Raw genomic sequence first — 25,633 nt, forward strand, 5'->3', positions numbered from 1 at the left:
GTTCAGTTATTTACTTATTAACTTAATCGAGATTATCATTACATACAAATTCATCATATTTGTATTAAAAGGACAAGTAAATAATTTGATCTCACACACTTCTCGTAAAAAACAAAATACTTGCACAAACACACTAGCCTAAACAGTTTACCTAAATCTAGACATTAAAATAATTACAAAGTACTTATAAAACTTTTTATAGCAATCAAATAGGTTACATTTAGTCTTGTACAGTATACTGGACACTGGTATTAGTCAGTATTTGTCCGGGCGTGGTCGAGAGCTGATTGCAGGCATAGACAAGCATAGACAAACATAGACTTGGGTAATAATGGAGACTATCAGAAAGTTTGGTCTGCAATACTGTGATGTGGAAACCATGTTGTGGAATGTTTCTGTCCTGTCAAGAGCACTCCTACTAAATATTGATGAGAGAAATAAGAAACGTAAGTTTGTGTGAAGTTCTTGGTAACAATGGAACATTATTTACTTTACATTTCAGTAAAGATAAACATGTTGATGGTTAAGTTATATTATAAATACTTATTGACGTGAGTGTCGTCCACATAACTCTTAAAGAAAACATTTTTACATATGATCATAACAGTCATAACATTCAAAGTAACAATCAACTAGAAGTTTAGTTATAATGCCGGATAGACTCGAGTCCTTTGCTATTATTTCACAAAAATAAAAAAGTGCAATGTTCTCGACTCTGGAGTTCGACTTTTAAGTTGATTCTCATGCATGCAGAATTGGAAGTCCATTTCAAATAAACTCTTTTGCAAAAATAGCGGGCATCTATGCGAAATCTTGGTTTTAAGGACTTCACGTGTATTTCAAAGGATTTTAATAGCTGTAGTATGTTACTAGCATCAAAAGGGTTAGCCAAGCATGCGTGAGAGTGTATTCTAAATTTAAGTTTTGTAGAATTTGCTAAGAAACCGGTTAAACCTTGTTTTGGACTAATTGCTGGTAGAAAGTTCGTGGGCGTTTTGAAAAGTTTTTGACATGATTTTCAGAAAACTGATAATGCAGTTTTTATTAATGATTAAAGTACCCTTCTGTTACATCAAAACATTTTTGAAAAACTGTGCGTATTGGATAAAATTTTCACCTGTTCTAAATGGTCTTTGCTGGTGATCGATGGCAATGTTAAGAGTTTCGGTATTTTTGTGTAAAGCGTTCTATTGTTTAGATATTGTACCCACCCGGTTTAAAATATCTCTTTCTCATAAATAAACACAATTTAGAGGAGTATTAGTGCCATGGGCTGCGACAAAACCAATTTAAAGTAAGCAGTGCCGATCACAATTCGTCTCCTTTTGGACTTTAACATTTTTAAAAATCTTGAAATTCACTCTCACGCATGCTTGGCTAACCCTTTGGATGCTAGAAACATACTACAATCATTAAAACCCTTTGAAATACACGTAAAGTCCTTAAAACTAAGATTTCGGATAGGTGCCCGCTTTTTTTGCAAAAGAGAGTATTTCCAAAATAATTATTAAAATTATTGAAATAGATACTAACGTGTTAACATACATTATTAAGGTCATGCAAGTACTGTCCCAAATGTAGCTGAACAACATAAGCGTCAAAAGTACATTAACACACGGCAACATTAAAAATATACTTTGTTAACCTAATTTTGTATTTACTGCTGTTTAGTGACTTTTGATACAATGATGTTCAGCGACATTTGGATTGATGGTGTACAGCGACTTTAGAAATACTAGAGCACAGATACTTTTGAAATACTCGTGTTTAAGTGTTAAAGTGTTTTGCCGTTCACAACTCGTCTCCTATCAGACTTTGACATTTTGAAAAATCTTGAAATTCTACAAAATACAGAAAATAGTGCATAGACTGTGAGCACGAGATCTTAAGGTCTCGTAATCACTGATTTTTAAATAACCTCGCCTCTTGGGAAACCCCGTAGACCTCTGAAGATGTATGAGTCTGAGCGTTCAAATAGCGGGATTTCATCCCACGATCAATTTGTTCAATAAACCTGTCTGCTCCGAGGTTTTCTGGTAGGTATCTACCAGCATGTCGATTCTATAAAATATCACAACTCACTTCGACATCACTCTCACTTCGACTTCGATCTAAAGGTAGAATTCCGTGGACGCGACAATAGTCAACCTTTGAAAATGTATGGCACCGTTGTCGAGGCCCGTGACAGTCGCGCGCGGCCGACGAATTTCGTAAGCTGCTCGCGGCATTGTCAAAAATTTAATTCTGGTTTTACTAAAATTCTATAGATGTTATTAAGCGCTAGACCATGTTGAGAAGCGTACGGCCGCGAGCGGCTCACGAAATTCGTCGTCCGCGCGCGACTGTCGCAGCCCTCGGCAGCGGTGCCATACATTTTCATAGGTTGACTTTTGTCGCGCGCGGCTGCGACAATCGCGACCCACGGAATTCTACCTTAAAGTTTCGTGATTGACATTGTCAAACTACACTAGCGCTTCACTATCGAGCGTGTTGACAAGTTGAACTAAATCAAAGTCGAGATTTTGACAGATTTGTCAAAATCTGTCTATCTATAGGGGAGGTAGGGGAGAGATGGGCAGTTGGGAGACATGATCAAATCAGAATAAAAGGGGGGTCCTTTTATTCTGATTTCTGATCATAGTTTTGTTTTTTTTTAATTGGGTAGTTTACGTTACCGACTGGTAACGGTGTTCATCCATAGACTATCTGTCATTTCTGTGAGTTGTCAAGAACAAACACTCGTAAAAGTACTTAAATATTTTGTTGCGGTTTCGGATCGTTATAAAGAGAAAACTAATGAAAGGTATGTGTATTTTCTATTATTAATTATTGATTGTCAAAATCTCCAGTTACAATTATAGTAAGTCGATGCAATCCACACCTATTATACCTTTAGAAGAGAGTACTACAGCAATAGTTAATGGGCCCCACGTTTTTATTTTAGTCTAATATGACCGGGACCACCTACGTAGGTTGACAGGTAAGTAACTATTTTTTATTTTCTAGTTTTCAGTGCACATAAGATAAAACACAATATGAAGACAGAAGATACCCGATATATTACTTTCCTCTATGACAGAAGAGAAGAAAATATTGTCCACAGATTAATAATGGTATTGGCGCTGTCAGTATTTTTTTTCGTAGGGTAAGCATAGATTATATTCACAGCACGAATTTAGAGATTTCTGTTTATTTTATACTTAAAAGCTGCCTCAAATTCCTTACAATAACAAATTATAACTAAAACATCATATTTAGCTAAAATTCTGTGTCAAAACTGATAAAATTAAAAACTGATTAATCTCGGTTGACATTTTGTCGAGTGGGGAAGTCACTAGCACAGCATTGGTCGATGTCGAGCTCACTTCACTTCGCAAGTGATTAGGTGATGTTTACAGAAAAAATCAAGGTCGTTCTGAATCGAATGCGAAGTGAGAGTGAATAGCGAAGTGAAATGCGAGTTGTTGTTCGAATTTTATAGAATCGACGTGCAGGCAGGCCTTGGCCCTGTTGCGCTCCGCTGGGGTTGCTGACAGTATTCTACTTGTGTAGCCCTTTCATTTGATACCCATATTGAGGGGGCTGTGCCATTTTGTGCCGGCGGCCATATTGGATTTAATTAAAGGTGTATACAAAATTTCAGACCAATCGGTTGACAGGAAGAGGGTGAAATTTGAATTACTAAATTTGATCCAAGAATAAATAATAAAACAAACGGGGTGAGCTAAATAAAACCGTTTAAATATCTCGTAATGTTGAAACTGATTGTAATTTTTAGGAAAGCTCTTTCATTATATCTAGCCGAATATAAGAAATGGCAATAAAAGTTGATAATGATCTGTAAAATCTGATTTTTTATGCAATAAATTGTGAAAAAGTGCCCATCCCTCCCCTACCTCCCCTAAAGTATGAAATGACATTACGAATCGAAGTGAAATGCGAGTTGTTGATCGAGTTTTATAGAATCCCAGTACAGGTACCAGGTACCAGGTAGGCACTTTCCTGCTTAAATCATAACAATAATTGGCTAACTGATATTTTTTTACGAAATATGCGTTGGGCCAACAATTTTGAATTCATGAATCCCTTTCAGCTAAATCATCGTTTAGTTACCCGACACCTATGGAGTTATCGAGAGCTTCAACGAGGCAATAATTTGACTTTTTGGATAGCTTTAAGTCTTCTCATAATTTTCCGAATGATTAATTTAACATTTATCACAAAAGTTGGTATTTTTTAAATGTCAAAGTGTGATAGGAGACGAGTTGTGGTTTGGCGCTGCTAACTTTATTTTTTTTTGTCGGAGGCAAAAGTACTGATACTCCTCTAAGGGCCCATGCACACCACGTTTTTTTTTTATCCTATGCACACCACGTTTTTTTTTTATCCTATGCACACCACGTTTTGTTTTTATCCTGCAGAGCAGTTTGTTGTCGTTTGTATCGATGCAAACGCGCGTCACCGGCGCGTCTGTATCGATACAAACGTGCGTTTGCATCGCTACACACGCGCGTTTGTATCACGTCTGTATCGCTACACACGCGCGTCTGTATGTATACAGGTGTGCAAAGGTCTAAAGGCTGCGTCTGTCTTGCGTGCGTATCGCGTCTGTATCGCTACAAACGCGCGTCGACGGCGCGTTTATATAACGTGGTGTGCATAGGCCCTAAATTGTGTTTATTTATGAGAAAGGGATATTTTAAACCGGGTGGGTACAATATCTAAACAATAGAACGCTTTACACAAAAATACCGAAACTCTTAACATTGCCATCGATCATCAGCATAAGACCATTTAGAACAGGTGAAAATTTTATCCAATACGCACAGTTTTTCAAAAATGTTTTGATGTAACAAAAGGGTGCTTTAATCATTAATTAAAACTGCATTATCAGTTTTCTGAAAATCACGTCAAAAACTTTTCAAAACGCCCACGAACTTTCTACCAGCAATTAGTCCAAAACAAGGTTTAACCGGTTTCTTAGTAAATTCTGCAAAATTTAAATTTAGAATACACTCTCGCGCATGCTTGGCTAACCCTTTTGATGCTAGTAACATCCTACAGCTATTAAAACCCTTTGAAATACACTTGAAGTCCTTAAAACCAGGATTTCGCATAGGTGCCCGCTTTTTTTGCAAAAGAGTGTATATACACAAAAAAGTAGTCTCAGTGGCCAATTAAGAGCATACACAGACTAAAACACAATAATATCTCCCATCGAAGCCGTGGCAGATATTTTTATAGCACCGTATATATAATTTGTGTATAAATTCCAGCGATCCCAATAATCTCGTATATCCTGGGCATTTCAATCAGCCTGGGCTACTTCTACGTGTACCTCGTGTCTATGATATGGTTCGTGTTCCACCGCTGTGCAGCCAATGGCGACCTGTTGGCGGCCATTGTTGTTTTTTCACTGGGAGTCAGCAGCGAAATTGGAACTGTTAAGCTGATATTCATGTTTTTGCATATGTTAGTCACTTAATTTTATGGCGCTTTGCATTCATTTCTAAATACAAATACACACATATGGCTTAGACCCCTTGCACAATTTGTCATTAATTAGATATCTCTGCTCAGAAAACAGGGAAAATCCGCTTGTTTTAGAACGCTGCCAGTTAATCTAGATATGTACATATGTAGGTACAGCAATTTTTGATAAAAGTAAAATTCGAGTATTATGGAATATTTCTGAAGAAAATAACTTAGAATTCGATTCATTGCTTTGTCTCTTCGAATTTCAAAATTGACAGCATTTTTTTAACTTTTTTTTTTTTCAACCAGTGGTACGGTCAAGCAGATAGTGACAGAATGCCTGGCATGCCAGGCCACTGTGGTGGCTGGCAGTCGTTTTTCCAACAATTTGCTGGCAACACTGAGAGATGTGAAGAAGAGGGCTATGGTATTCTGGATAGTTATAATTGCCAATGGCATCGTGTATGTTGCTAAACCTATCATTTTGCCCGGGAGACATTTTTCTGAAGACTTGTTTATATTTTATGGTAAGTTGTGTTTGAATTTAATTGTTTTTTTAAAAGATTGAATAGTCTGCATTTTACCTTACAGTTTCTCGCATGCTTAGTTCTATCCCCTAAAGGTAAAAAGACGTATCTGACAAAAAAAATAAAAATCGAGAAATAAATGTTCTAATTCATGATTAAAACATTTTTTTTCCGTTTTAATTTTTGTCAACAGGAAATTGTGAGCTGTCTTTAAATAAACTAAAATATACATACTTAAAGCTAATAATGATTCCAAGTTATGTACCTAGTGTATTTTATTATTTATGAACTTTAATTCATGAACAAGTAAGTGTGGTATTTAGGTAATAATGACAATTCGACCTATCATCGTTTCTGGCATCGAATCAGGACTGAAATACAGGATAGTGCTTCCATGGAAGCGGAATTAACGTTACGATCCGCCGGAACTGTCGCTCAAACATTCAATGACCCGGTTGGGCTTTCTCCGATATTTTGGGAAGAACTTAGTTGTTATTTCGGTTTTTGACAAAGCTACCTAAGTGTTGTTGTGTCTAAGATATATTTAATCAAAATCAAAAATTATTTATTCAAACTTGGCTGCAAGACAGCACTTTTTGAACGTCAGGAATTTACATAAGACAGCTACCAAAACGCCCACCCTTCACCACTTCCTGTGTTTTTTTGGACAGATTATATATATTTTTTTAATGAAAGGCATGACATTATTATTATCTGAGTTGGTTTTACGATCAGTCTTGGCTTTAGCAGTTTGTATGGATTTCTACACCACGAACTTGGGATAGATTGTTTATAAATAATGATGTTGTGGATGTTTCACAGGTCTAGAACCAATGCAAGAGAATCCAAATTATCAAATAGCCTCCGTGTTACAAGCTGCTGGAGTTATCTTTACTTGTTACCCGCCAGCCACCATCACGGCGTTCCTTATCGTCGTCTCCGGCTACGTAGAGGCACAAATGCTATCACTCACTGAAGAACTACTGCATCTCTGGGAAGACGCGGAGGCAGATTATTACAAAACGAACCAAGTCATCAGTGTTTTAGATTATAACAAAGAAAGAAACCTTAAAAGCAAAGCTGTTAATGAGTACGTAGAAAAACATCTGAAAGACATAATCCAATCACATGGGAGGAATATTAACCTACTGCATAAACTTGAGCATGTGTTCAGCGGAGCTATTGCCTTAGAATTCTTGTTACTTGTCATTGGTCTTATAGCTGAACTGCTGGGAGGATTAGAAAATACTTACTTGGAGATACCATTTGCTCTGATGCAAGTGGGTATGGACTGTTTCACTGGTCAGCGAGTCATGGATGCTAGTGTGAAGTTCGAAAGAGCAGTCTACGATTGTAAATGGGAGAACTATAATTTGTCTAACATGAAAATCGTGCAGACAATGTTGCAGAGTTCGCAGAAGACTATGAAATTATCTGCGGGTGGTATCATCATGTTGAGTTCCAGCTGTCTGATGCAAGTCATCAGGTCGATATATTCGGCGTACACGACGCTGAGGTCGACTATGAAGTAGTTGTACTTCATATTAGACACAAATGATAGAATAGTTCATTAGTAAAAATTGACTATAGCAATAGCATAGTGTAGACTATAGACTGATATCCCTAACTTTAAATAAGTTAGAAAATTAAACCTTTGTTTTTGGACCCTGAACTGAACCTTTGTAGTTGAATATATCGGACAATAATTTACTCAAATCGGACTGTTGGTGATTCGGTAAAAGCTATGTAGCACAAGTTTAAAAACAAATAATATGCAACACAATAGTCGAAAGAACAAATTATTCACGATAATAACGTAGCTGACAAACCAATCAAACAGTAGATTGACGATGACAGACTGCAAACAAATAGATTGGTAATTATGATTGTGAAGAATGAGTTCACCGCCATTTTTTGCATAAAAGTTCAGAGAGCTCAGAAAACAGGATGTCTTGACTCTCTTACAAAGGGCCTTTGCAAAAAAAGAGAATCGTGTGCCAATGATACAGTCATCGAGATAAACACCTTACTTAATTGAATTAGAAGACTGTATATATGTTAATTATGAGAATATCACTAGGAAAGTTTGGCTTGGACTACTGCCAGCTACCAGACATGATCTCCAATGTGTCAACTATGCTGAGAGTGCTGTCGTTGAATATTGATAGCCGAAATAGGAAGCGTATGTATTTTTTTTTGTGCGGTTGTATACTATACTTTAAGTTTCTTTTTATAGCTATGCTTAACGGGTTAATATTGTTGCTATTTCTTGATTTATATACCTTCTAGCTAATGGAATGCTAATAAAGAATAATGAATTGAGCATTTTCGGAGTTGGATCGAGTCAAAACTATTATCAGCTCCCGTTACAACAAAATATGGCTCCTCAATTCTTTCACTTCACTTGCAGGTATCCCAATCCCCATCAACATATTAACAGTGATCGTATGTTTGATCTATATCTACACTTACGTGATATCTGGCTTCTGGTTCACTTTCTGGCGCTGTCAGCAGACTGGGGATATGGCGGCAGCCATGGTCGCCTTCTCCCTCAACGTTGCCAGTGAAGTCGCTGTTATTAAGCTCTTCTATATGATTTTTAATGAGTAAGATATTCGTTTTTAGTACGTAGGTTTAATGAAGTATTCGCAATTTAAAGGATGTTTTTTTCGCATCCAAATACAAAATCTTCTTCCTCTTTAATATATTGAAATTGCGCCCTGTATCCACCAATTCAGATCTTAATCGGTTCAACCGTTATTTTTGCATCTCGGATATAGATACGTCGTTTGTAGCATATTTCGTTTTTTATTCTGATAGGCCTATTATAGTGATCGCACTATAATCTGCTTCATGCTGTTCATCACTATCATTAACGCGCTTATATCAGCTTCACTTGTACGTAAGAAAATCTTAGAATCTTAATTTGACCCACTTCCAGGTCTTCGTTTAGGAGGAAATTTTGCACACGCTCTAAGTTCGGACGACAATACATAACTAGTGTGATTTTTAGTTTTTTTTTTCTACTATATTTTTACAGAAAACTCTTCAAGGACCTGACTGACAAGTACCTGGCGTGTGACTCACGTACAGTCCCAGGCACCAGGTTTGCACGCAACATGACGAAAGCTCTCCGCAATGTCAAGATGAGAGCAGTTGGCTACTGGATCGTCCTCATGGTGAACGCCGTACTTTATATCATGAAACCGTTTCTTGCACATGGACGACATTTAGCGTGGGACGGATTCGTTGTACTTGGTAAGCAAAGTGAAGATTCATGGATAATCGGACTGTTTTTTACGGTAATATAAGATTAAAGAAAATATTATTTAGAGTGTATAAGATTCGAATGGAATATTTGCATCATGTATAGTTTAATTCGAAACGTGTAAAAGACAAAATGAAAATCCTTAAAGAACCGTAAGTTATTGAAAGTCTATTTAGATATATTGTTTCAGGTCTGGACCCGATGTTAGAGTCTCCTAATTATGAAATAGCTACTGCGGTGACAGCGATATCAGTACATTTTATTTGTTTCACTGTGGCAAACGTCTCAGGTTTCATCATAGTCCTCGTCGGCTATACCGAAGCTCAGATGCTCTCCCTCAGCGAAGAAGTCACACATCTTTGGGGAGATGCCAACAACCATTACCAAAAAATAATGAACGATTTGAGTAAATTAGAATCAGTTTACTTGAAAAACAATAAAGTCTCTGACAGTTGGAAAGAAACTGATATACTTCATGAGTACATAAGGAAACATTTAATAGATATCATAAGAAGACATGCAGTCAACGTGAGTCTGTTACGAGAAATCGAAAGTACAATGAGAGGTCCAAACGCAGTGGGATTTCTATTTCTGATCATAGGACTAGTAGCAGAATTGCTTGGTGGGTTGAAGAACACAATATTAGAGGTACCATTCACATTGACCCAGTTAGGAGTGGACTGTTTCTTGGGACAGAAGATAATGGATGCAAATTTGAAGTTTGAGAGAGCGGTGTACGATTGTAAGTGGGAGTGCTTCAACCAATTTAACAAGAAGATTGTACTGGTGATGCTGCAGAACTCTCAGAAGACCATGACCTTGACTGCTGGTGGCATGGTGACCTTGAGTTTCAGTTACTTTATGAACATTATAAGGAGTTCATATTCTGCGTATACTACGTTAGGGTCTATGATTTGAAGCCCCGCTTTGATAGTTTAGTCATTAGTCAATATACTGTGTGCAGACAGAATCAACATTTCATTGAAGTTTTACGTTTGTAGTCTTACCTTAAGTTGAGGGTTCATTTTGTGCAACATTAGTTCTGATCGCGATTTCAGTTAAGTCTTGTCTGTCTCTCTAATCAATTAGTGCCATGATTCTAAATAAAATCATGCCTTCTTCAAAATTTAAAGTGTATCCTTTGATAAATACCAGTAATAAAGCCAGACTATTTAATCATTCGAGTGTAAATATTTTGTTATTTACGAGAAATTCAAATAATCTACATCAAATTCACAGAAACCCTTAAGTCACACTTAAAATACAAACGTTGATATAAACTGACAGGAAAATCAATATGATGAAATTCGTTATACCGACTATAACAACATTCACATCATTGTAACACTGTATTCTTATTACTTCTACCTACGCTCCTCTTAAAGACCTTGAAGGATAATTTAGAAGTACTTCATATTATATTCCTATTTTATATATTCTCCTGATTTATATTGTTTTATGTGTTGTATTAATACAATAACACTCGATGAGGCATTGACCCCATTGATCGGGTACCCAATTTTACCAAGCCAAATTTACCCAGCTTCGCAAAAGGAAATTCGGTAAAATGTCTGGTAATTTTGGCAAGTTTGGGTTGCAACACTGCGACCTTCCGACTTCGATGGCGAACGTCGCTTTCTTCATGAAAGCTGTTACCCTGAAGATTGATGAGCGCGATGAGGGAAGTAAGTATTACCTATGAGGGTATGATTTTTTCTATAATTTGTATCTAGTTGATTTTATAACTAAAAAAAACACCAGACGTGACCTTCATAATGAACAGAACGCTTGAAGAATAGGTATATAAAACGTTTTATGTAGACTTTATATGCAGGCCATTGTTTTTGTTGTCGTGAATCATCTTCAAAACTTATTTCAACATCACCATCATTTATCATACGATTGTAGCCTTCGTCTATTTATCCTTTCTCTAACTTGCCTTATTCAGTCAGCTTTCAACAATACTAAAGTTACGCAAATCTTTCAGCGATTCCTCTCATCTTCTACTTCTTGACACTGTTCTGCATCGCGTGCTACCTGTACGTGTACGTGGTTTCCATGATCTGGTTCGTCTTCAGCCGCTGTCCAATCACCGGCGATGTATTAGCTGCCCTCATCGTCTTCTCCTTGGGTGTAGCCAGCGAGATCAGCACCGTCAAGTTTTTGTATATGAGGATTCATATGTGAGTCTTACTTATTGATATACTGTACTTTGGTACCTGAATTTGATATAGATTCAAAACCAAATGGTATAATCAATAGGTTGGACTATGAGGTGATGTCTGGGTTTATAAATATTTCGAGTACAAGCTAAAATATCAAAAGCTTAATCAAACTCTGTAAAACGAGGAAGTAGGTCGGTAAAGCTTTTGAATGCTTCGTGGGAGAGTTTGACTCGCACTTAACCGGTTTAATCTATATCCAGTATATGCTATACTGTTCTAGATCCTTCACAATATTCATTATTTACAAACTTAGGAACAGTCGTTACCAACCAAAATGATAATTTCAGCAAGGACGTCCGAAAAATGGTGGCAGACTGTCTAGACTCCTATTCCAAAGTGGTCCCTGGGACCAGGTTCTCCAACAACTTGCTGCGAACCCTCAGGGAGGCGAAGAGACGAGCCATGCTGTTTTGGATGGTCATCATCGGTAACGGACTGATGTATGTTGTAAAACCGCTACTTCTGCCTGGAAGACATTTCATGGATGACGTAGTTTTACTCTATGGTAAGAGCGTATTTTCTTTCACTGGTGAAAGCTAGTATTACATATAACACAAAAACACACAGGTATCTAGCGTCTCTTATTAAGGACGTGCTGCAAAGTATCCAAATAAAATTACTTATACAATTTCTTTGGTGTAAAAAGCCAAAGTACAGTTTTTATGTAGTAAATTCGGTTAAGGATCGCATTATATTGTATTATTTTCTAACCTTATCATCTTTGACGTCTTTGGGCACATTAGGTGGAAGACGTAAGATGCCCTTTAGGCAAGCAATTTGAGAGCATAACATTAAGGAAAAACAACTGAAATAGACGCCTTATTTTGAGGAAAAATAAGTACGTAACAAAAATTTATTTACGTCCAGAAAATATTTTCTTTAATTTGACGTTTTATGTCCACAGGCCTAGAACCAATGTTCGAGACACCAAACTACCAAATATCGTTTGTCTTAATGGGCTCCTCGTGTGTTCTCATCTGCTATCTCTGTGCGAACATCTCTGCTTTTCTGATCATCATTACCGGCTACGTTCAAGCCCAAATGCTGGCTTTGAGTGAAGAACTGACACATCTTTGGGAAGACGCCGAAGAAAACTACCGCGGCAATGAACTAGAAGACATTACTGATGATGGTGATCAAAATGATAGAAACAAAGATGCAATACTAAATGATTATGTGACTGTGCATCTTAAAGATATAGCTAAAAGCCATGCTGAGAATATAAATCTGTTAGGTCAGATTGAAGGCACTTTTAGGGGAGCTATAGCGATAGAATTCTGTCTGTTAGTCATTGCTCTTATAGCCGAATTGTTAGGAGGATTACAGAACACTTACATGGAAGTACCTTTCGCCTTGATGCAAGTTGGTATGGACTGCTTGATAGGTCAGAGGGTAATGGATGCAGGAGCAGTATTTGAAGATGCAGTATACGATTGCAAATGGGAGAGATTTAATAAGAAGAATATGAAGACTGCTATGATACTATTGTTGAATGCACAAAGGCCTATGACGATCTCCGCGGGCGGAGTCACTACATTAAGTTACGTCAGTTTCATGACTATTATAAAATCTATTTATTCTACTTACACTACTTTGAGGTCCACTATGGATGAACCGTAATAGATAAATGCATTTGTTAATGAATATTTATATTATTTTCTCAACTATTTTATTAAACTTGTGCACAGATCAATGGCATTTTTACTTATAAACTACCAGTCACTACTATCAGTTCATGAAGTAGTATTTTTAAACTGAGTTGATACACTACTAATAAAAACTACTTCATTATGAAATACATATTAATTCTCAAGTTAAACAGTTACATTTACATATCTACAAAAATAAAAGGGGGGGGGGGGGGATATTGTTGTTCCTGGTCATTCAGTGTGAGATGAATATATTTATCAAGTTTAGCTATGGAAGCAGGTATTTTATTATCAGAGTACACCAAGTAATTTCTTCAAGTGTCAGGCGAAACCGCATACAGCAGCTAGTACACTTCAAACTTCAATAATTAAATACATTTTTCTAGAACTGACATATACAATTATCGGTTAGTTTACACCCTTTCTCGCTTGTGCTATGTAATCAGGTAATCATAGGGCATAACAGTTAATGTCATGTTTATGAGAACTAAAAAGTTTTATGTGTACTAAGTACAGGGATAGTGGAGAAAAAATAATAGTGGATATAGTTTTCTTTCATTTTTACAGGATATTTTAAAATAAAATGGTGTTGTGTTTTTATATGCAAATTACATACATGAATATAAAAACCAGCTTCATAGCTTCTTATAGGTATGTAAGTAAATTATAGGTACTTCTGTACTATTGTAATAGATAAGAAACATGTTTTGTTTCTTAATGTAGTAAATGAAATATAGCTGATGAGTTTGTTTGAACACGGTAATCTCGGGAACCACTGGTCCGAATCGATAAAAGTTTTCAGAGTAAGATAGCTTTGTGGTGAATCGAGAAAACCTACGGATTAATTATCTGAATAAACTAGAAAGTTCAATTGTAAGGTAAAATATTATACAGACCAGTTATTTCGACACGTTTTTCAGGAAATTGGATGTCATGCTAAAAATATTAAAAAATAAAACTGCTTGTCATGAAAGTCTTATGAAATGTCATCAGCGGGCAATTTTCATTCCAATATTTGTTCGCAAAATATGGCCACCCATGTAAACAAATAAGGTCTTTATAAAAAAGGCAACAAACAATAATTAAGTTTGATGCATTCGGGAAAATATGTCATCGTGTCGGTGTTAACATTGTCACCGCTAGAAAAGATAGTAGTAATTAGATCTGAGTATACTGGCTACTTAATGTAACAGCTTATTATGTACTACTTTATAAAAGGATTAGAATTAACATTTTTGTAACGTTTCACAATATTAAAACACGTCAAAAGGGTTACTTTAGACCCAAGACTTATGAAAAGATTATACGTTTTTTGGAGTTCTAAGAAATATTCAAAAAAGGTTTTTTGAAGTTCTAAACAATGCGGACGTTACGTGAAATTGGTCAGGAGATCCGCAAGTTTGGGCTGGAGTACTGTGACTTGCCGACCATGTTCGAAAACGTTGCGATCCTGTTGAGACTTCTCACGCTCAATATTGACATCAAGTATAAAGGAGGTTAGTATTAAAATATAGTTTGTATGAAGGGTTAGAAGCTGGGGGATTGTTTAAAAGTTGCCGGATCCATAATACATCATCATCCTCCGAGCCTTTTTCCCAATCATGTTGGGGTCGGCTTCCAGTCTAACCGGATTCAGCTGAGTACCAGTGCTTTACAATAAGCGACTGCCCTATCTGACACCCTCCGGATCAGATCTGCCGGATCCATAATATAGTTCCTAAATACCTTTTTTCGTAGGAACTAGATAAGCAACTGATTCATAGAAAAGTCCCCCAAGTTGTTTGTATAAAAATAGCCTTAGTTAAACTTCACTGGGTTAGATGGGGCAAATAGTAGCTCCATGTGAAACACTGCCCCCAATTAGACTGGAAGCTGACCTCAAAATAATTGGAGACAGGCTACATTATTGTTTCAATAATGGAGAATCATTTAGTTGGCCGTAATGTAATGGCGTCCACGGCCGATTTCGGCCACGTCGGCTGTTCTCATACACTCCCTATTCCTTCACTCTCATAACCCGATGGAACGGCAATCCGACACGACCGGAAAGAGATCAGGCGCAGGACCGACAATTACGTGCTCTCCGATGCACGGGTGAATCAATCACCAACTTCCAGACTACGGGCTGCTTTGTGAAAGTTTAAGAAAACCCACAAAGCGATTTGGGCCCGACCTGGGAATCGAACCCGATACCTCGGGCACAGCAGCCGCGCTTGCGACCACTAGACCAACGAGGCAGTCTTAATAGTCTAGATAAAGATAAACGATACCTGTATGAGTAATCGGAAAGTAAAGTTGAATGATGATACATAAAATATTCTTCTCACCAGGCATAACATTCTACTCGTACATAATAACGATAGTGTCAGGAGCCTGCTACTACTATGTGTTCTTCTTCTCCATGACGTGGTACGTCTTCTGGCGCAGCAGGGAGTTGGGGGAGGACATCGGCGCCATGATTATACTGTCACTGGGAATCACCAGCGAGATCGGACCTTTGAAGCTGTTCTATATGAGTTATAAGAAGTGAGCTTTTTTTTAACGACGTCAAAAATCATCAAATGACGCTGTGGGTTAGCAGCGGTGAGGGAGAGTCAGACTCTTACTGACTAAAAACCGTCGTGTTCCGTCGTAGGCCTTTTATGTGCCAGGGCCGCGGTATTTTCCGAACAACCCGCAGCCCCGACAGATAAGAAGTGAGCTGCTTTTGTTTTCTGGGGCTATCTAAGTTTCTGAGGCGACACTGCAAACATGTATTCGGCTGATAGTTTGATCGGGCTCGTAAATTAGTATGGAGATGAAATGATTACTTCCACTAATATATTATATAAAAATGTCTTCTCGAAAAAGCACAGCAAGCCATATTCATCATCGAACTCTTAAAAAAACACGTTCTAATAGTTTTTCTTTTAAATACTATGTACCAAAGTCGTTTGAATATTAAGTTGGTTGCGGATTTTTTGATTGATAAAAAATATCTGAGTACTTCAATTACCATATAATTTTCAGAGATAAAACCCAAAAGATTGCGAATGACTTTCTCGAGTGTGACGCGAACACTATCAAAAGCACGCGGTTCTACGCGAACCTGCTGAAACACTGCCGCACCGTGAAGAAGCGAGCCATGCTGTACTGGATCGTGGTGGCCGGGAACGGAGTCATCTACCTCCTGAAACCTATCACCATGAAGGGACGGAACCTGCCTGAAAACTACTTTCTTATTTTTGGTAAAGATCTTAATTTAGGCAGAGTTCTAGAAGCATTTATTGATGTACCTATGCATCTCTATTATTATCTGTTATTATGAAGTTTTATTTAGGTGTCGAATATTTGAAACCACTTCACGCTACTCCGTACTTCATAATGTGTATATCGTAATAAACATGCAGCTCAGTAAATAACAAGATTTTTATTTAATTTAAATAATTTTAAATATTTTATTTCTATTAACTACGATTTAAACTCGTTCAAATACGTAATCTTCATCTTCACAGGACTAGAACCAATATTCGAGACACCAAACTACCAGATAGCATACTGCATGATGGTGTGCGCATTATTCTTCGTTTGCTACGTCCCAGCTTGCGTGACTGCCTTCCTCATCGTGGTCACAGGGTACGCTGAGTCTCAAATGTTAGCTTTAAGCGAAGAAATGATCCAACTATGGCCTGATGCCATCAAACGTGCTGAGGAAAGAACACAGCTAGACCCTTCGAAAGTTCTAGACGTTTATAACCAAGAAGTGAAGACGATAATGAACCAGTTTGTTGAGAAACGCCTGAAGGAGATTATAAAGAGACATGCGCTGGTTATAAATCTGTTGAACCAGGTGGAGATAGTGTTTCGCCAAGCTATAGCGATGGGTTTCGTGCTGTTGATTGTGGGGCTGCTGGCTGAGCTGCTGGGAAAGCTGGAGAACACGTTCCTGCAGATGCCTTTTGCGTTTATGCAGGTTGGTTTAGAATTTGAACCCCGATGCAATGACTACGTGGTATTGTCATTTCGAGGTTCACATTTTTTGATTGCATTTATACGATCACCGATGAAGAACTACTATCATAAAATGTTATTGTTCAGATAATCGGGTAGAAACCTAGAAGCATATGTATGTTATCATCAAGGAATATATGTATCAAAATTGAATTTCAGACCTCCGGCGCAACATAAACCTATATTTAAATGGTAAACGCTTGGGAGATGATGACTAGTTTTCAAAGCAGTCATCATCTCCCAAGCTTTTTTCCCAACTCTGTTAGAGTCGGCTTCTAGTTAATAAAGCAGTCATTAAGTAAATTATGTGAAGTCAATTTATGCGAAAATACACTGTAAATAACACCTCAAACAACAAAGACAGCAACAAATAAAATTATCAAATTCTCTCAGGTATCAATCGACTGCTTCGCGGGCCAGCGTGTTATGGACGCTAGCCTGGTCTTCGAGAAGGCGGTATACGACTGCCGCTGGGAGAACTTCGACAAAGCCAACATGAAGCTGGTGCTGGTGATGCTGCAGAGCTCCCAGAAGACCCTCGCCTTGTCTGCTGGAGGCATCTCGACCCTGAGCTTCACTGCGCTCATGTCTATCTACAGGGGTCTTTATTCCTCGTACACTGCGCTTCGGTCCACTGTGAAGTAGTTTGGTAGGTATAGTAGGACTTTAGTTGTAGTGCTTTAGAATTTAATAGAATAGGTACATAGGAGATTTTAGAACTTAATAGTGTCAATAAAGAAATGACAAAAATGAAATAAGTGTTTTATTTAGCCTGGCTTGATGATTGATAATAGAATTGCTCAAAGAGATAGATACAATCCTTGAATTGGTTTCGGCATTTCTTTCCAGGAACAGTCAGCTAGGAAATGCACCGTAGCGTTCTTATTTTCTTAACCTGTAACAGTATTGTAAGGTCCAAAACTCGAAAGTTGGAAACCTGAAATGTAAATGAATTTACGATTTGTAGAACCTAAACAATATTAATATCAGTGAACTACATAGATTCAAATAATACAATACATAGTACTAACCACGGTCCGCATTTGTAAAGGCTTACTGCACTGGTTCGACTCGAGCTTAATAACTTTTGAATCGATTAGACAAACAATCGGATGCATCGCAACATCGATGCCTAACAAACAAACATGGAATTAATCGGAACACCAAACTACAGTATTTACTCGAAACTGGCTTTGTGAACTGTAGAAAATAAATACAGAAGGTGAATGAACAATGTATATTTCAATGAAGCAAAAGCAAATGAAGGAAAGGGTCGTAAAAAAAATTGAAAAAAAGCCATCAGTCAATGATTCTCTTCAATTTGATACAAATTGCAAAATTTAAGATACAAACAGTTAAGATTTACAACTTTAGGATCATTTGGAAAAGCATTTAGGATACAAATAAACAGAAAAAAAAAATACTCGAGGAAGCCATTTTTGCTTGGTTTTGGAATTGAAGCGCAAAAGTAATGGCTCATATATAAAGAATAAAACAATATTTGAGTTAATTCAAAGAAGCAATTGTTTAGCAGTATGCCCTCAAAACATGACATTTTCTGAGTGTACTTATTTCGTTTAGTAAGTTAGCCTACTGCCAGTAATTGGAGTATTGTTGGCACGCTGTATATTATTTACCTACGTATGCTTTGTTGCAGTATACAGGCCCAAAGATTTAAATTAATATACGGCTGTTCGCTGGTGAATGGAAACTAACGAACAAACGGGATAAATGGTTTGGATATTGAAGCCTAACTTCTGTAACTAGGGCACTATTATTTATAGTCATATTTGGTACAGGTTAAAGATTACTGACGTTTAAGAATGAGGAACTCGTGGCAAAAAACCTAGTCTGTGGGTGTGTGACTATGTTATCATGACGAGATCTTCCGTGTTTCGGAAGGCACGTTAAATTGGTAGGTCCTGGCTGTCACAAGACCGTGGCAACCGGTCTTCTCCAAGGGGTGTCGGAAGGTGTCGGGTTGCCTAGGTTAGTGAATTAATGAGGTCTGATAAACACTGCAAAATAATGGCAAACTTAACTTTTGGCCTGCAAAATTATATGGTGCGAACTATTGATCCACTCAGTTCTATTCAATCTGAATCATAACCAAGAGTATTTACATACATATCTGATTACCACTTCGTGGAAATTGCAGTTAATTTGCGTGTCATTCGTACACGAATTCTGTCACCATTTTTATATCAACGACTTAACTACATTGTTTGACAGTTCTAACCTCTAATTACTTGCATTCGGGAAATTGGTAAATTCTCAGCTGATGTATTAAATTGTGACACCTTTTACAATGTGATAATTATTGGCTACAGTTAGCAATTAATGTTAGGAAGGATTCATACTAACCATGTTTTGGTTCTGATTGCGCTACTATAAGCAAATCTCTTATTTTAAAACGATATTATAAATTATTTAGCTGTTTAGAGAATTTTGGAGACAGAATGATCAAAAACTAAAAAAGTAAAACGACTACAAATATTAAAATGAGATGAAATAAATAAATTTTGGCTTGACTCTCTAGAGGTCGGTGGCTAAATAAATACGGCAGGAACCTGTATAGTTTTGCTTTATCAAAAAAGTTTTGTTTTTCTCTTTCAGTGATTTTCGCTAGAAAACACATATACCTCAAAAGTTATTCCGAATCCAATGTAAGTCCAATGTAGAAGAACATCGTAGTTCATACTTACCTACTTCAATTAATTCAAAAGTTGTTTTTGTATGGACGCATGCCTATGTGCATTTTACCTTTCAAGCCATCATGGAACATGGTGTTAATTACTGTTTTCATAGAATTCTGACATGTTAACTACGTAATTGTTTATTATTTACAATTGAAAGTGAATATAAACCGAAATATTTCATTAAAGACAACTTGTTTTAGTTACAGGAAAACTTATTGAACAGTATACAAATTTTAAACGGTAACTTTTTAAGTATTATTCATTTAATTTTTCGCCATATTGATTTTAAGTTTAATTTCATAGTTCTTTATTAAGTTCAGCTCTTTAAAATTAATTTGGAAACTTCAGTTATTATCTTAATTCACTACTACAGTAAATAAGAGCAGATTATTACCTACAGTTATTTCTAAGAAACTAGATCCGTTTTCATAAATAAAAATAATCATGATAATCTGTCAATCAGTTCTACCAAGGGTTGTCTGTGTCACTGGGATAAGGAGGTCAGATAAGCAGAAACTGCATGTAGCACACTGATACTCAGCTGCATCTGGTTAGACTAGAAGACCTAACAAGCTTAAAAGGCTAGGCAGATTATTATTATTATTTATTTATTAAAAAAAGGCAAATACATATTTTATATATTAAGTCATTTATCTATACAATTACATACATTGTATAGATGATGATGATTTTGATGGTAACTTGTTGTCTAGCTGTGGCCGAGATGTGGCGTTTCATCCGTAAGTTTGGTCTGGAGTACTGTGACCTGCCTACCATGCTGTGGAACGTCTCCGTGCTCCTGAAGGTGCTCACAGTCAACATTTATGGCAAAAACAGGAAAGGTATGATTATATTGACAGGTTCTAATAAAAAGGGGTCTTAAATATGACGAGTGACAAGGAAGGATGGAAGCGGAAGACATATTGCACCGACCCCAAATAAAATTGGGAACGGGGCAAGAGGAAGAAGAAGAAGATATATGAAGTTTAAAGAAGAAATGATTGATGCAAACGTGTGATCGAGTTATAAGACATTCATGCTAAATTACTAAATGGGATTTCGATCTAACAGGAACTCTCGGGCCTTATAGGATATGGCTACAAAAAAGTCGCATTAAAGGCTGAAAAGAAAATGTATTACCACAGGCAGAAATTCCATCAATATTGATACCCAATACCCAAGTATAACCCACTGTTTCAATATTATTCCCATCAATATTGAAAGAATACAATGCTTCAGCGAGATTTAGTAAAATTAATATTTTTATGTCCTTTCTCCACCCTCAGCAATCCCCCTGATCTTCTACATAATCGTGACGGTGAGTCTCCTGACCTACTTCTACGTGTACCAGGTCTGCATGGTCTGGTTCGTCTGCGTGAGGACCAAGGAGACAGGGGACATGGTGGCTGCCATGGTAGTCATCTCTCTCGGGGTGTCAAGCCTGATCGGGATCGTTAAGCTGCTGTATATGTATCTGTATATGTGAGTTTTGGACATGTTCATGATGGTAGGTACTTGTAAGGTAGGTAAGGCAGTTGAATGAACTGAATACAGAATTTAGGTATAAGTTGTTTCCACTCGGTACTCGAATAAATATATACACACACACCTACACATACACTTATTTCTACCACTTAAAAGTCCCAAGCTTCACCTAGAATGTTTCGCTTTATAAAATTGGAAGGTCATAATTTTGGCTTCTGACTGACTACCCGAAACAACTGCCAAGGATGTTCAATGACAGCCTGTTTGTCATTCTTAACATTTGTTCATTGTATATTAACCCTTTCAGTGACAAGTTCCGCGCGCTAACAGACTCGTTCCTTGAGTTTGATGCTCGCATCGTGCCTGGCAGCCGCGTGTCGATGTACGTCTTGCGTTACATGCGAAATGTGAAGATGCGAGCGCTTATCTACTGGGGCATCCTCATGGGAAACGGGTCTCTCTATATCTTCAGCCCGCTGGCCAGGCCTGGGAGACATTTGAATGAGGACCTGCTTATTATTTATGGTAATTTGTTCAGTTTTATCTTCACTAAAGGTGTTAAGGATGTTGTTTATGAAATCATGGATTTTAAATAGCCAATTGAATTGGAATTGTGAATATTGGCTATCCCAAAGTATACCATAAATTATATTAAGGATCAATATCAAGGTCTTATGAGATTCTCATACATATTTTTTGAGTAATTAGAAAAGATTTAGAAAATAATAAACGACAGCAATTTTATTTCCACAGGATTGGAGCCAATGTTTGAGTCACCGAACTACGAAATAGCTTGGGCTATGATGGCAAGTAGCGTATACACAATATGCTACATTTCAGCCAATGTCACTTGCTATCTGGTTGTTATTATCGGTTATGCTGAGTCCCAGATACTAACCCTCGGAGATGAAGTCATGCACATATGGACAGATGCAAAAGAACACTATGAAAGCATCGCTGAAACTGATGATGATAATTACCGCTCCAACTATGAAAGGAAAAGTAAAATAATGAACGATCATGTATTCAACACTCTTAAAGACATCGTGAGACGACATGCTACCATAAAAACTCTTTTGAACCAGATAGAAGATGTATGCAGAGGGCTCTTTGCTGTTGGATTCTCTCTTTTAATCCTAGGAGTGATATCGGAACTGCTAGGTGGACTAGAAAACACACTGTTGCAGTTGCCTTATGCCTTCATGCAGGTTGGGATCGACTGTTTTATTGGTCAGAGAATAATGGATGCAGGAGATGTCTTTGAGAAGGCTGTGTACAGCTGCCGATGGGAGAACTTTGATAAGAGGAACATGAAGTTGATTCTCATAATGCTTCAGGCCTCCCAGAGGACGCCGTCCATATCTGCCGGCGGCATGACGACGATGAACTTCGTTTTGCTCATGGGGACTATTAAGGGAACCTATTCGGCTTACACGGCCCTTAGGTCTTCTATGGCATGAAGAAGAGTAGCGGATCACAAAAATAAGCACTTGTTACCTGTAGATTAATTAGTGGCAAATTATTACTAGAATTAATTTCACCGTTAGGTTATCAAAATAAAACATTTTCGTTGACAGTGTTAATTGTTTTATTTAACAGTGTCTATACATAAATCGTTATATAACATATTTTTTATATTTCAATTGTGTTATCTCAATTATGACAGGCTCTGAAAAAACCAACGGGAAAGCGGAAAATCCCAAAGTATTGTTCGGAATGCAACTGAAAATTTGACGGTTGGGATAAAAGATTAAACATTCTCAATAGGAGCGAGTTCAAAGGGACAGATTCGGGCAGCCGCCAACAATGGCTGGCTACGTATCAATATTTGAGCTCACCCTGATCCCCTGAGACTGGTCTCAATGGACTCATTCCAATTGTAATGAATGGTTGCTTTATATGTTTTGTATTGTTCGACTTTGAACGCCAGACTTTTTTTGTTAGCGTTAAAAAGTATTCCGGGTATTGTCGAGATGATTTCTATTATTTCTAAAGTCTAAAGGTCAGATCAATGTTGAAAGGGACAGGTTTGATATGAATGCTAGTATTATGAAGACTGGGGGGAAGCAGGCGATCTTAGAATGGTTATTGGATATTTTATTGTTACAAGACGTAGTAGTGTGGTTTATGTGGAATAGACAATTGAATAGTGTGGTAACATTGAGTAGGATGATTCCATTGTGATCATATGCTTAATATTATACAAGTTTATGTAAAGAAGTAATGGTATTTACTGTAGGGATTACGGTAACAAATACGCAGTTAATTGGGTCAACGTTATTTTTCCTTTCTAATCGTTATACACAAGATTACAACTATTTGCATAAAGTAGCAGTCAAAGATAACATTAGTATCACATCTACTCGTGTATTGTTGTCAGTTGAATTGGTTTGTTTCTATGGACGCGGAATTGTTGAAAGTGAAATGGTGACTCCTTTAGTTAGAGAAGTAAGTTTTTTATTTATTTTATATCATAGTGAAATCATTTGTCCCTTGGCTGGTCAACGGTCTCCTCCCATAAAAAGAAAGGATTGAACACAATGCTGTTTCATAGGTGTCGCCTTAGGCGCAATTGAGTTTGTATGTAAATAAATAAGGGGCAAACAATATGAGGAGTTTTTTAAAGTGTAGCTAAATAATGTTCTGTATAAAGGAGAATAAAACAACTTTCCAGTGGTGTGTGATGGTGCCGTTGATCTTCCACCACCTGGCTATTGGCTTCGTGCTGTCCTATCCTGCAATCCTGACTCCAGCAATCACTCGTAACAACAGTGGTGATGGTGGAGTTCAAGCCAGTAAAGATGAAGCGTCTTGGATTGGTAAGTAGTACAATCTTAGTTATTTGTTTGTCAAGTGACAACGCCATCTATGGTTACCATTACTTTTACAGCAGCAGATACAATGTTTATGTCTTTGTGTATAGAAATATCTTTACTAGCAGTATCATTGTCATAATATATAAATAAAAGTACTTACAAAGAGTGGTGATTTTACTTCCAGCTGCTGCATACAGTACCACAGGTGGAATAGGTTTCCTCATCCTCCCACCACTGATGCAGATCTACGGCAGACGATTCATCAACGTTATCATGAACCTCATCATATTTTCCGGATGGATCATCATTGCTCTGTCTCCAAACTTTCCTCTCATCATCACCGGCAGAACGATTCAGGGCCTTTCATTCGGAGGCCTATACATCTGCAGTATATTAGCTGGTGAATATAGCCATCCCAAACGAAGAGGATTCTTCATAATCGTCAAGATTACTGCTACAAGCGTTGGAGAACTGATCTGCCATGGATATGGCTTTACAGTATCCTGGAGACTGATGGCTTGGTTAGCATCGATCCCACCAGCTGTAGCCGCGGTAGGCACTATAGTTTGGCCAGAAAGCCCTTCGTGGTTAGCTTATAAGGGGCGTTTTGACGAATGTGTGACGTCATTCGAGTTGATAAGAGGAAAAGGGACAGAATCGAAAAGAGAAGTGCAGGAGTTGATATCAGCGCAACAAGAATTGAGGAATATAAAGAAATCTACAACATCGGGAGTAATGCTAAGGAATCTACAAGCGATGAGGACCAAAGAGTTTCTGAAACCATTCACAGTAGTTTTAACAATCATAATTATGACCCAAGTGTGCGGTAGACATTATTTGTTGGCGTATGTGGTGCAAATCATGATATCCTTGACAGGAGACCAATCTGAAGCATATTACTACACAATAGGATTGGATACCATGAAAATTATAGCAGTTCTGACATCAAGTTATATTGTCAGAATTTGTAAAAGACGGACTTTGTTACTGGGTACCGGAACCATAGCATGTATGCTCTTAGGTTTAGTTTGCATTTTTCATTTATTGGTACAAGAAAATATTATTAATATAACTTGGTTGACACCTTTATTATTAATTCTGTATAACATAATATGTTACGTTGGTGCAGTGGCGGCTGTACCTTAAGTGCACTCGTGCGCTGAACCACCAATTCAAAAGATTTAACAATTACAATATTTTACTTTATCTTTATTTTTAAATTACCATTTCAATATTTATTTTACATACATTTATTATACAAAAACGTATAAAAAATTAAATTTCCAATTATGGTCAAAAAGTTGGAGCGCTTTACTAAACTAATATCGTGCGCTCCGACGAGCGCACGAGGACTGCTAATATATCTTGTATGAGATACGAATGAATACGCCTGACGCGTGAAACAAAAAATAGTTCATAGAAATGTACTGAGTAATGAGTCGGTTCCCGAGCGCCGCACGCACGAACCGAAGATTACCGAGAGCACCCGATTTATGACG

At 37.3% G+C, this 25,633-nt stretch overlaps 6 protein-coding genes across 6 annotated transcripts; all 6 read left to right on the forward strand.

The window, feature by feature from the left end:
* The first annotated feature begins 331 nt into the window (after window positions 1-331).
* Window positions 332-7,913, forward strand: LOC124638823. The gene is made up of 4 exons (XM_047175933.1): window positions 332-446; window positions 5,277-5,472; window positions 5,785-6,002; window positions 6,825-7,913. Exons 1-4 carry the CDS (start codon window positions 332-334, stop codon window positions 7,532-7,534), a joined length of 1,239 nt encoding a protein of 412 aa, XP_047031889.1. The 3' UTR covers window positions 7,535-7,913.
* Window positions 7,913-10,712, forward strand: LOC124638821. Its single transcript, XM_047175930.1, has 4 exons — window positions 7,913-8,184; window positions 8,413-8,608; window positions 9,043-9,260; window positions 9,461-10,712. Exons 1-4 carry the CDS (start codon window positions 8,058-8,060, stop codon window positions 10,186-10,188), a joined length of 1,269 nt encoding a protein of 422 aa, XP_047031886.1. The 5' UTR covers window positions 7,913-8,057; the 3' UTR covers window positions 10,189-10,712.
* A 90-nt stretch (window positions 10,713-10,802) lies between these two features.
* On the forward strand, window positions 10,803-13,115 carry LOC124638822. Its single transcript, XM_047175932.1, has 4 exons — window positions 10,803-10,955; window positions 11,258-11,453; window positions 11,783-12,000; window positions 12,400-13,115. The coding sequence occupies exons 1-4, from the start codon at window positions 10,838-10,840 to the stop codon at window positions 13,113-13,115; spliced, it is 1,248 nt and encodes a 415-aa protein (XP_047031888.1). The 5' UTR covers window positions 10,803-10,837.
* A 1,389-nt stretch (window positions 13,116-14,504) lies between these two features.
* On the forward strand, window positions 14,505-17,779 carry LOC124638957. The gene is made up of 5 exons (XM_047176137.1): window positions 14,505-14,640; window positions 15,475-15,670; window positions 16,154-16,371; window positions 16,639-17,096; window positions 17,528-17,779. The coding sequence occupies exons 1-5, from the start codon at window positions 14,505-14,507 to the stop codon at window positions 17,777-17,779; spliced, it is 1,260 nt and encodes a 419-aa protein (XP_047032093.1).
* Window positions 17,780-20,554: 2,775 nt separating this feature from the next.
* LOC124638964 lies at window positions 20,555-22,849 on the forward strand. Its single transcript, XM_047176145.1, has 4 exons — window positions 20,555-20,675; window positions 21,120-21,315; window positions 21,626-21,843; window positions 22,072-22,849. Exons 1-4 carry the CDS (start codon window positions 20,558-20,560, stop codon window positions 22,776-22,778), a joined length of 1,239 nt encoding a protein of 412 aa, XP_047032101.1. The 5' UTR covers window positions 20,555-20,557; the 3' UTR covers window positions 22,779-22,849.
* Window positions 22,850-23,742: 893 nt separating this feature from the next.
* LOC124639097 (facilitated trehalose transporter Tret1-like) lies at window positions 23,743-25,044 on the forward strand. The gene is made up of 4 exons (XM_047176327.1): window positions 23,743-23,766; window positions 23,993-24,137; window positions 24,319-24,923; window positions 25,012-25,044. The coding sequence occupies exons 1-4, from the start codon at window positions 23,743-23,745 to the stop codon at window positions 25,042-25,044; spliced, it is 807 nt and encodes a 268-aa protein (XP_047032283.1).
* The last annotated feature ends 589 nt before the right edge of the window (window positions 25,045-25,633 follow it).

The sequence above is a fragment of the Helicoverpa zea genome, chromosome 18, assembly GCF_022581195.2.
Source record: "Helicoverpa zea isolate HzStark_Cry1AcR chromosome 18, ilHelZeax1.1, whole genome shotgun sequence".
NCBI lineage: Eukaryota > Metazoa > Arthropoda > Insecta > Lepidoptera > Noctuidae > Helicoverpa > Helicoverpa zea.